The sequence below is a fragment of the Paramormyrops kingsleyae genome, chromosome 7 (genome assembly GCF_048594095.1).
Source record: "Paramormyrops kingsleyae isolate MSU_618 chromosome 7, PKINGS_0.4, whole genome shotgun sequence".
Taxonomy (NCBI): domain Eukaryota; kingdom Metazoa; phylum Chordata; class Actinopteri; order Osteoglossiformes; family Mormyridae; genus Paramormyrops; species Paramormyrops kingsleyae.
Genome location: NC_132803.1, coordinates 32,527,799 through 32,539,352, shown reverse-complemented (window position 1 = coordinate 32,539,352; position 11,554 = coordinate 32,527,799). Strand labels below are relative to the sequence as shown.

At 41.9% G+C, this 11,554-nt stretch overlaps 1 protein-coding gene across 2 annotated transcripts; it reads left to right on the top strand.

Moving 5' to 3' along the window:
* Positions 1–3,782: 3,782 nt before the first annotated feature.
* On the top strand, positions 3,783–10,801 carry mtfp1 (mitochondrial fission process 1). Of its 2 annotated transcripts, none has more exons than XM_023818596.2 (4): positions 3,783–4,002; positions 6,250–6,377; positions 7,011–7,243; positions 9,302–10,801. In XM_023818596.2, exons 1-4 carry the CDS (start codon positions 3,981–3,983, stop codon positions 9,369–9,371), a joined length of 453 nt encoding a protein of 150 aa, XP_023674364.2. In that variant the 5' UTR covers positions 3,783–3,980; the 3' UTR covers positions 9,372–10,801. The 2 variants fall into 2 exon arrangements, with proteins under 2 accessions (XP_023674364.2, XP_023674363.2); XM_023818595.2 differs by lacking the exon at positions 3,783–4,002 and adding an exon at positions 4,042–4,215.
* The last annotated feature ends 753 nt before the right edge of the window (positions 10,802–11,554 follow it).

Below are 11,554 nucleotides of genomic sequence, written 5' to 3'. Positions count from 1 at the left end.
AGCATTATAATCAATTTTCTTTCTTTTTTTAAATTCGAATTTTATTGAAAGAGGTGTTGTTCACATTAAAATCACAAATGCAAATTTACAAATATCCTTCCGCAGCCCCTTTCATATATTTTGTAAATATAGAAAAAAAATCTTAAAAATCGATAATGCAAAAGAAAATTAGAAATAAAAATGTAGAAATAAGGAGTAAGTAGCAGGGAGATAACTCAATATTTCTTAATCAAATAAACTAACATTGTTAACATGAAAAATCTTTACAGCCATCTATAGCGCTAAGAGACCAAGAGACCAGGATATTCATAAAATCTCTCTTTTTGTAATCATAGAGCAAATGTGATCCTTTCCATAACAAAAATATCCTGTATTACGTTCAGGAAGTCATAGTGATGTGACATAGGTGGTACAGGCTGCAGCCACTTTCTTCTTGTAGCTATTTTACTTGCAGCCAAAGTTATTTTAAATATATATTTATCTTTTGTTATAGCTGTATTCCCAGGCATATTCCCCATATAAAGAGTATCAAATTTATAAGGGACCTGAAAAGTTAGTCTTCCCTCCAGGCATGGATGTCACTGCCATTAAATCTGAGGGGGATGTGTCCCCCTCACATTTCATAATTATTCGTTTGAACCCCCCAACCCCACATTTAACATAGAATATTAGTTTTATGCCAGTGCGTCCCCCCCCCCCCCCCACATGCTTCTGACGCCCCTGCCTCCAGGGCCTTATGTATGTCTCACCCAAACACAACGAGTAACAGAAAGTGTGTTAGTGAGTAACGTTTTGTTTCACCACAGTTTCTTCTGCACATTGAGCCATTTGAAAAATGCTTCTTCTGAGAGGGTGTAATAGGGAACCTCATTACGTCCTTCCAGCAAAACTCCCTCCAATTATTAGACAGAATTCATTCCCATTGAATGGTGCAAATATTTCCGCATACCTCCTCAGATATTGTTAGATTACTTTCTTGTTCCCATTTTCCTTTTATATACTGTGAGGATTCTCTCTTATGGGCCAAAAAAGCATTACAGAATTTAGACACAGTTTTGGTACAAATATGTGTAAAATGGCTCTACGATACTATTTTTATAGGTTTCTATTGTATCGATCCCTTTCATTCCCTGATAAAAATGGTGACATTTGTAGGTATCTATAGAAATCTCTTTGTTTTAATTAAAAAAAATCTTTTAAAGTATGGAATATAATCAATTTTCATGCATGGTTGGGGACAGGCTGTATGTTGGATGAATAAAAGCAGTTTAGACGTCACACACACATACAAGTCAGACTTTTTCAGTAGTGTTGTCTTCGTTTCTCGTCTTCGCTTATCCTCCATATGTTCTTCCTCCTTATGGGGCTGCAGTTGTCGGAGTGCCTGTGGCTTCATGTACGTCTGTGCCAGCGCCTGTGGTCTTACTTCAGTGAGACCTGCAGGGGGCGCTGTTATACTCAGTTATCACTTGTATCCATCTGTATGCTCGTCAATTTGACTGGACCTCAACACAATTTTACTATTTACCCAACTGTGGCTTCTGTGCATAGGTGTCAGGTCTGATGGTTTACTAGTGAGACTCACAGAGCCTAGCCCATTTTGCCAAATCTCTTCAGTTATCCTTCCCCAAATTTTATTGTGGGGGACAAACTTGGCAATTTTCACCTAATATCACAAGGCAGTTACCATCTCACTGTTTTCACTGCAGGGGCAGTGAAGTCTATGTGGTCTCCAACTCTGGTCCTTGAGAGCTACTCTCCAGCAGGTTTTCTATCCTACTTGGCTTCAGATGAGCCACACCTGTTCCTGGTATTTTCCTGAGAACAGATGTGGTTAATCAGAAGCCAGGTATAGGATAGAAAACCTACTGGACAGCAGCTCTCCAGGACCGGAGTTGGAGACCCTTGATATAAATTAATTTGGTCTTTAATCTAACACTTTTATCCAAAATGACTTACAGTAGAGAGAAGAACTACAATTTATGTGTGCTCTTTGGGATTTGAACCCATGATTATTGCATGGTTAGTATAATGCACTACTTGTTGAGCTATAGGAGTCTACTTGGTAAGGCTTTGTCCTCTAGTGAGGGCGCGGCGTTCCAGTTGTAGCCACCTCTGTTCGTTTCCCTTTCTGCTTTAGCTGGGTCTGGACCCACACACCCCACCGGTGTTGCAAGATGGATGGATCAGGTGAGACGCACAGGATGTGAAAGGCCTTCAGGGCGTGTTTATCTTGGTGGAGAAAAGGTGGGGTGAATAAAAACAAGGGGGAAGATGGAATGCTGAGACTAAGTGGAAAAAAACAGGAAAATCCAGACAAGCAGGATTGTCCTAGGCTTACTCTCCGGCAATGGATGGGGTGAGGGGTGGGTAGGGATAATCACCCTTTGGCTTAGAAAGAGACAGAGAGATACGCATTTTTACAAGTAACTCACTTTCACCACAAAGGAATGAGAAAAGCAGGACTATTAAGGAAAACAGCTCTGCCGTCCTCTGTTTGCACTTCTAGTCTATCATGCTCATCCTCTCCTTGTGCATTCAGATTTTCTGCTCTTTGCCCTTTCACTTCAGACCTCTTTCTATCCCCATCTTCATTCTTCCTCCTTGTTTCTATCCTTCTGTCTAACAGAGACATATGTGTCCGTCTCTCATCTCCGCTCTCTCACTTGCTGTCTAACCAAGAAAAGCCCGTTGACCACCATGATAATTCCAATAGTACTTCACAAACTGCCACCATCACCCCCCCATTGGAGTATGCCAGTGATACTGGCAGATTCAACTGTTTTTTTAAAGGGTACAACGTGGATTGTTCTGCTGGATGCCTTCTGTGGACTGACACATAGATAACTGTAATACAAGCCCTCATTTGCATTCTACCATTTGGTTCCATTTCAGCAAAACAAGCCATTTTTCCCCTGGACTCCATATTTATGTCAAAATTCTATGGTATTTCTCATATTACAGTGGACACACTATAAGTTGATAAATCTCTGGCATTTATATATTAAAAAATTCTTCTTATTCATCCACCAATCTTACATAACTGCTTATCCAGTGCGAGGTTGGGAAACACAACAGGACACAAGGCAGGAAACACTAGACATTCCAGTACATTGACTTTGTGAATGTCATGTTATTATTAGAACAGATTGTCTGCATAAAATGTATATAGGCAAACATACATGAACAAATTGTTAGAGAGGAGTTTATTTGCATAAGGCTCATATAACATGATAAATTACACATTTTCACAGTACAACCATAATTGTGTCTGCTTTCAACCTTGGAAAAGATGAACTACAGTAACCATAATACCACTGGTAGTCTAAAACACTTCCTTTCAAACAAAAGTCCTCACTTTACATTCAAGTAAAACTCATTTTGTTACTTTTTGTGCTTACATCAATAAATACGGTTTTTGTAAAAGTTCAGTTTTCAGATGCATTTATCAAAATGGATAAAACACATCACACTTTAGCCTAATTATTTTGCATTTTTATTTTGCATGTTATTAGGGTGGCATAATGACTCAGAACTCCGGGTCTGGGGGTTCGAATTCTACCTCTGCTGCATGTGTGTGTAGAGCAGGGGTGGCCAATCTTATCCGCAAAGGGCCGGTGTGTATGCAGGTTTTTGGGATAACCTGTAGGTCAGCTGTTCAAACCCAGCTGTGAGGACTCTTCAGCCAAACAGTCCTCTAATTAGTAATCTAATTAGTGATTTGCAGCTAAACCCGCATACACACCGGCCCTTTGCAGATAAGATTGGCCACCCCTGGTGTAGAGTCTGCATGGTCTCCCCATGTCCAGTGTTTCCTCCCCCAGTCCGAAGACTGGCAGTTAGGGTAAATGGTATCTCTAAATAATTTACGAGTCTGTACGTGTATGTGCCCTGCGATTGACTAATATCCCATTCAGAGTGTATGTCATCTTTGTGCCCGTTGCTGCCTGGGATAGATTACAGGATGCCCTGCGAGACAGATGGCCGCATTTTATCAAACGGGTAACTGAACTTTTATTTTGAAAAAGAAAAAAAAAAAATCCATGGTGGCTACCGGAAGTATTTTTTCTCGTCTCAATTTCGTAACTCTTGGACCGATTCCTGTGACATGCCGTATGTGGTTATGCTAGAGACCCAATCTACATATGGATAGTGGTTCGGAGAAAATGGTGAAGGAGGTCGACATTTATCGTGACACCTGGGTACGGTTTTTAGGTAAGGTATATAGGATACGCCTTCGGACGGTTGTCTTTCAGAAGTCGTGAACAAGGAATTTTTTTTGAGGGGGGGCAGTATTTTATGACACGACTATTAAAGTTACTTACTGTAATCACGCTATGCGTTGCTACCTCTCCAAAAAGCATACTTTGAAACATGTTAATATACAATAATAACGCCAAAAACAGTGGCTAGCTTTAGCAACACCAAGCAACCACTAAAATCTAGAATCCGGTTTGAACTATGAAAATACTAAATACAATCTCTGCAAAAACTGTATGGTCAGTAGCTCAGGTAATTCCGCTTATGTGACCCATGGGCTGAAAAAGATCCAGGAATCCCAGAAGCCTCATTAATTGCTTTTACCGAACCAAGCACATCGCAGGGTGAATGATACATTACTGACAAATCTGCTGTAGTACGCTTGAATATACTTTCCACTGGGGCTTTGAAACCGTGGGGTTTAAAGTTTCGTGAAAGTCCAGCTAATTACCTCGTCTGCTACGTGCAGATGAATTAGCAAGTAACCACAAATTAACGGCCTACGTATTTTCCTGGATTACACGGGCACCTCTAATTCATTGTAAGATAGCCAATTCGTACAAGCTATATAGCCTGCCAGTGTCGTTATTTTTGAAGTTTCCTCAGTTTTTCTCTTCCTACTCCACGATCGGACTAGTTTTTCCTTCCGCATTTCAGAATCGGTGTTACCATGGCAAGCTGCTGTCTGCCATGTTGACTTTTCCGTGTCCTGCGGTGACTTTGAAATCATGTTACAATGTTACATGTGAGCTGTCAGTCAGCCTCCACTGCAGCCGTAGGTCTGCTCTGCATTACAAGAACAGTCCGACGTGTCAGTATCGATAAAATTTCTTCTCTTGCAACAACGTCGAGTCAAAATAGCAGAAACGGAATATTAAATCATTAACAAAACAATTAACATATCTCACGTGATAAACTAAAAGGAAAGCTTTAGAAAAAATATTGCGTGTAGACTTTTTTTTTTTAATACCTTGGAAAACTCATAGACACTTAGCTATCGGCTATATCAGCAGGGACATTATTAAATTATTAAAGGACATTTGTAATTACAGTTAAACCGAAACGGCTTCTGATTCTATTACATATGTTGTTAAAAATGTTTTCGTAATAGTATGCAAAACATGAATACCAATAGGCATAAATATGCACATTTAATGACTCATGCCGTAATTGTAAAGTTCTAGCTAAATAAATGCTAAAACCCTGCATTTGCTGGAATTTTGAGTTCCCTTTAAAATTCGTGTTCTGTATAAATGCTCCTTCTATGAATTAATATGTTGTACGCCAGTGTTGCAAAATCAGGGATTTGTTTCTTCCTAGCAATGAAATGTTTACTGTGCGGTAGTACAAACAGTAAGTATTTTCCCCATCGGTGCGCTTTGAGTTGTAAAGGATGTTGTTGATAGGAACAAGGGTTTTTTTTAATGACGCAAGACATGACTCATTTCCTGGGGACCTTCCAGTACTTACGGTTATGCCCGTTTGCTTACACTAAAGATTAAAAGTCTGTGGCAAAGCTGAACTGAATTCATGAAGGCAATTTATCATACAAAAATAGCCGGATAAAGTGAAGTATTTCCTGTAGTTCTACCACGTGTCCACATAGTGGCAGCAGAGGCTAACAGCTGCGGGCAGAAAGTTACGCTAATAAATCATGGGCTAGATTAGTCAATACTTCTCCAAGGCAACGAATAGGGTAAAGGTCACATCTCAATTTCTGGAGCAAGATGTCTTACATGGGTATAGATTTTATCATTTTGTCAGAACAAGGATATCATTTGTTATGAATTTATACCACACTGTAGCTTTCCCACAATGGCAGAAATACAGTTAATATATTAAAAAGTGTAATGGTCTTGGACATAAATTATACACTTTATGTGCTAATACATATATCCCCGATTCAGCTGTTTATATGACTTTTTTAGTCTCTATGGCATCTGTACTACAATGAGTTTGTGTCCTGGCACTTGCCGACGGTCTCCGCAGGCTACGCCAACGAGGTGGGCGAAGCTTTCCGTGCCCTGGTGCCAGTGGGCGTGGTTTGGGCCAGCTATGCCATCGCCACAACCTACGTCTCTGCAGACGCCTTTGACAAGGGCAAGAAGGCGGCAGCGGTGAGCTTGCGAGGACTCGCGAGTAGGCTGTGCGGTGTGAACCTTCCAAAATTTCCCCCTGGAATCAATAAAGTCAATCTTAATCTTAAGAGTGATGCATCTGTAAGGTCATACGAGATCTGCAGCGGCACGCCCTGTCTGGCCAGCGATGCGCGGTTGTGGCCTCGTATGCTATATATATAGTACACGGTAGTGCAGTGGTTTTTTATATATAAAATATATATATATATTTTTTTTTTTAAAGAGAATCTCTGGGGATTGACCTGACTCAGGTGGGGATACAATAATCTCAGGTTTCCTGGCGTTTCATCTCGGTTAAATTCGGAAGGTGGGAGGTTAGGTGGGTTGAGCAGCCCAGCATGTCTGTCTGCTGGACACTGTTTCTGTACGAAAAGCAGCAGAGCCTCGACAGCTCCTGACTCCGAAAGCGGCTCCTGAACTGAGCACGAGCCCCCCCGTACCTGGAGGCTCTTTAAAACCCGGGTGTGGATCCCGCGGAGATGGGTTGTCCGGTGGTTTCCGAGGGGGGTGATGTCATTCTTCACCGTCGTCCTCATCAACAGCTGATTGGTCGGCGGGGACGGCTGTTCGGTATGCTTTCTGACCCCTCCCCCCCTCCACCCCCACCCCCAGGAGCATGGCGAGAATCCCGGCAAGTCGACGCGGGTGGCGGTGGCGGTGGTGGACACCTTCGTGTGGCAGGCCCTGGCCTCTGTCGCCATTCCCGGCTTCACTATCAACCGGGTCTGTGCCGCCTCCCTCTACCTGCTGGGACGCGCCACCCGCTGGCCGCTGCCCGTGCGCAAGTGGACCACCACGGCCATCGGGCTCTCCACCATCCCCTTCATCATCACTCCCATCGACAGGTGCCGCTCTGTATATTCGCTTCTCAGTCGGCCTTAGTCAGTCCCTGTTTGCGATTAGCCTTGTCTTGGCTAAGTTCATCTGTATGTACAGTGGATATAAAAACTGTACACACCTCTGTCAAAACACCAGGTTTTTGTAATGTAAATAAATGAGACCACGATAAATCATTCCAAAACTTTTCCCACCTTTAATGTGACCTATAACCTGTACAATTCAATAAAGAATAATTAACTGAAAAACAAATCTGTTAGGGGGAAAAAAAAAAACATACAATAAGCTGGTTGCATAAGTATGCACACCCGTAAGCTAATACTTTGTTGAAGCACCTTTTGATTTAATTACAGCATTCAGTCTTGGGTACCCACCTGCCATCAGCTAAAGTGAGTATGATTAACCCCAAATAAAGTTCAGCGGTCCTAGTAGGATTTTCCTGACATTTACTCAGTTGCATCCTACAGCAAAAGCCACGGTTCACAGAGAGCTTACCAAGCATCAAAGGGATCTCATTGTTGAAAGGTTGCAATCAGGAGAAGGGTACAAGAAAATTTCCTCAGCATTAAATATACAATGGAACACTGAAGACAGTCATCAAATATGGGACGACAGTGACGTTACCGAGAACTGGACGCCCCTCCAAAATTGATGAAAAGACAAGATGAAAACCGGTCAGAGTAGCTGCCAAGAGGCCTACAGCAACACTGAAGGAGCTGCAGGAATTTCTGGCAAGTACTGGTTGTGTACTACATGTGACAACAATCTCCCTTATTCTCCATATGTCTGGGGTATGGGGTAGGGTTGCAAGACGGAAGCTTTTTCTTAAAAAGAAAAACACCCATGCCCAGCTAAATATTGCAAAAAATACATCATGTCTCCCAAAAGCATGTGGGAAAATGTCTTATGGTCTGATGAAACCAAGGTTGAACTTTGTGGCCACAATTCCAAAAGGAATGTTTGGTGCAAAAACAACACTGTGCATCACCAAAAGAGCACCATACCCATGGTGAAGCACGGTGGGGGCAGCGTCATGCTTTGGGGTTGTTGTTCTTCAGCTGGAACTGGGGCTTTAGTCAAGGTAGAGGGAATTATGAACAGTCCCAAATACCAGTCAATTTTGGGCCAAAAGCCTTCAGGTGTTTGCTAGAAGGTTGAAGATGAAGAGGTATTTCAGCATGACAATGACCCCAAGTATACATCCAAATCAACAAAAGAATGTGTTCACCAGAAGAAAATTCCTGTCTTGGAATGGCCCAGTGAGAACCCAGACCTAAATCCACCTGAATGTCTGCGGGTTGACCTGAAGAGGGCAGTGCACAGGAGATGCCCTCACAATCTGACAGATTTGGAGCACTTTTGCAAGTAAGAGTGGGCAAATACTGCTAAGTCAAGATGTGGCATGCTGATGGACTCCTACCCAAAAAGACTATAATTAAATCAAAAGGTGCTTCAACAAGGTTTTAGTTTAAGGGTGTGCATATACTTATGCAACCAGCTTATTGTATGTTTTTTATTTTTTACATTTTCCCCCTAACAGATTTGTTTGTTTTTCAATTGAATTGTACAGGTTATAGGTAACATTAAAATGTGGGAAATGTTTGGGAATGATTTATCGTGGTCTCATTATATTACCTCAAAAAAAACTGCCATTTTAACAGGGGTGTGTACATTTTTTATATCCACTGTTTGTATGAATTCTTACCTGTGTGTGTCACTGTGCATGTATAACTGACTGACTATCTGAGTGTGCCCGTGTGCCATTTACTAGCCAAACGAAGCTTCATGAACCATTCTCTGTATTTTTTGACCCCACTAGATGGCGCTCTTGGTTTGCTTTTCGCATACTTTGAGCCCTTTTTTGAACAGAGAGCACCATCTAGTGGGGTCAGAAATTACAGCAAATGGTTCATGAAGCTTCATTTGGCCGTCACTACCCTTTACCTCTTTAAATCTCCAGCAGTACCTGTTGGTGCCCAGGGCTGAAAGTCTGCCTGTACCCCAACTCGTGGTGAGTCCCAGTGTCACTAATCACTCCACCCCCTGTACCCTTCGGTCTTCCTTAGGTCCGTGGACTTCCTCCTGGATTCCAGCCTCCGTAAGATGTACGGTGGGGGAAGCAAACATAAGCCCTAGGACCCCACTGGGTGAGCGGGCCCCCCCCAGCCCTGAGCGGGAGTGTGGGCAGCGGCCTAGAGGCACCCACTGACACAGCCAGTAAGCTGCTCTCTCCAGCCCACACCTGGGGGGGCAGGCACATGACGCACAACATACCATATCTTCATATCCGGAGCTGCATGCACGTGTTCTGTTAACCTGTATGATCCAGTGTCTTATTAATGATCTCATTTTGTTTTCAATGAACAGCTGTTTTTTAAATCCCAGGATAACTGTAAAATACAGTTTTGTAGTGATGTTTGCCTCACGGGCGCTAACAGGTCCGTTTGAAAGAGGCACACCGCACACACCAAACCTTTGCTGTCTTCGTCTGTCCATATAACGTTACCGTGTCGACAGAACACAATATCTCTTCAACCCAGACATATGGTGCAAATAAGTAAAGGGGCATCTTGGCTTTAAAGAGACAGGTGGGGATAAAAGGGTGCAGGACCCTTCCTGACATGATGAAGTTAGACTCTCTGAGCTGCTCTGAATTGGTCACAAGCGGGATGTGAAGGGAGAGCCAGACTGTGAAACCAGTTTAATCCAGATGGAACCCATAAAGTCAAAAATGGGTTAAACACTCGTACAATTGACGCCGCAAACTGTGCATTTTGAATCCTCACCCTGGCTCCCCTGTCTATTTCACAACAGACTAAACTTAGCCCTCTTGTTCCCTGAGCGTGTCTTGAGTGATATGTGACTTCTGAGAAGCCGGCCATCAGATTGGAAGGTGACATCAGCCTTCTTCACAGACCATGGCCATCGGAAGCTTATAAAGGCTCCATGGCTCAAATAGTATGGTTACAAGAAGGTGGTTTATTCCTGCTGTCAGGAAAGCCCCGCGTCGTGTGACATCCCCGTCTTGCCAGTAGATCCTTTTTTATACCTAATATGAACAAAAGGCTCTTATTTTGAAGCACGGTTACTCTCACCAGCTGTACTGAAACATTTTGTTTATAAACCGCGGTGTGTTCAATAGGACATTGAGCATGCAGAGATTTAAAAAGCCATGTATACCCAGAGGGACTTGTTCTATATCTTTGTTCTGCTATTTTAGAAGAGGAGGTACTGTAGTAGATGTTTAATGCAAAATATGCAATGTTTACTTTTCAAAGTGTTCTTTTTTTCCTTTATTTTTAAGGGGGGAGATAGAAATGCATGCACAAAATCTGATCACAAAGGATTTGTCTAATGACTTCTTTTGTTTTCTGAGATTTTTTTGTCTGGTCATGCCATTGTCTTTTGTTCTGGGCACAAGAATATTTACAGTATATTTTTATTTAAGTTTAAAGGAAGCCATTATTTTTTTAGAATTGCAGTGTTACTTTGCCTTATGTTTCTGAAACTGAATTCTAATAATTTTTATTTTTATCAAATGAATAATTAAACTACTTAAAATGGGATACTGTGTTAGTGTTCATTGCGGATGAGTAAAACATTGCAAAGCTTGGTCATTTTTACTGAAAATGTTCGTATATTTCAGTGTTACTGGGTGTGTTTAATAACAATGATTGTATCATGTGAGGAGAGGAGTTGGTAGAATCTCACCTAGGGCACCAGAACACCCAGAGCCAGCCCTGGTTCAAAGGAGCACTTTGTAGAATTCCGATATTCCTTCTAGGGTTGATTGTTAGATTTCACAAAACTGATCATCATAATTGAACATTCATCTTGTCACCCAGCCTAAAACAGAAGTCTGCTTATAAATACATAAAAGTAAGCAAATATCCCTCAGTGTTACTGTTACCAGAACCTGTTTGGTAACAATAAACTGCCGAAATCTGCTACAGAACCCCCCCCCCCCCCCCCCCCCCGTCCGAAAGATCTTGGATCAGTTTTCATTCAAATATTACAGTGGTTCAAAGCTGTTTCTTGGATGAACGTATGGTCAATTTTTGGTCAAATTTTTTTTAATTGTATCCACATCGGACTTAATAATGCAAGTATATATATAAAAAAATGCTGGTACACATTTCATGTGCTTAAATTATGCTCTTTCTGTGTCTTTTATTCAAATTTCTGCAAACGTCTTAGAATTGGTGGTGCACATCTGGGAAGGTCATCGAATCACATGTCAGAGCACTGCAGCGCATTAAATACATAAAGCAGATTCGTTTTAAAACGCGACTGTCTACAGACAAAAGACGCCTGAAATT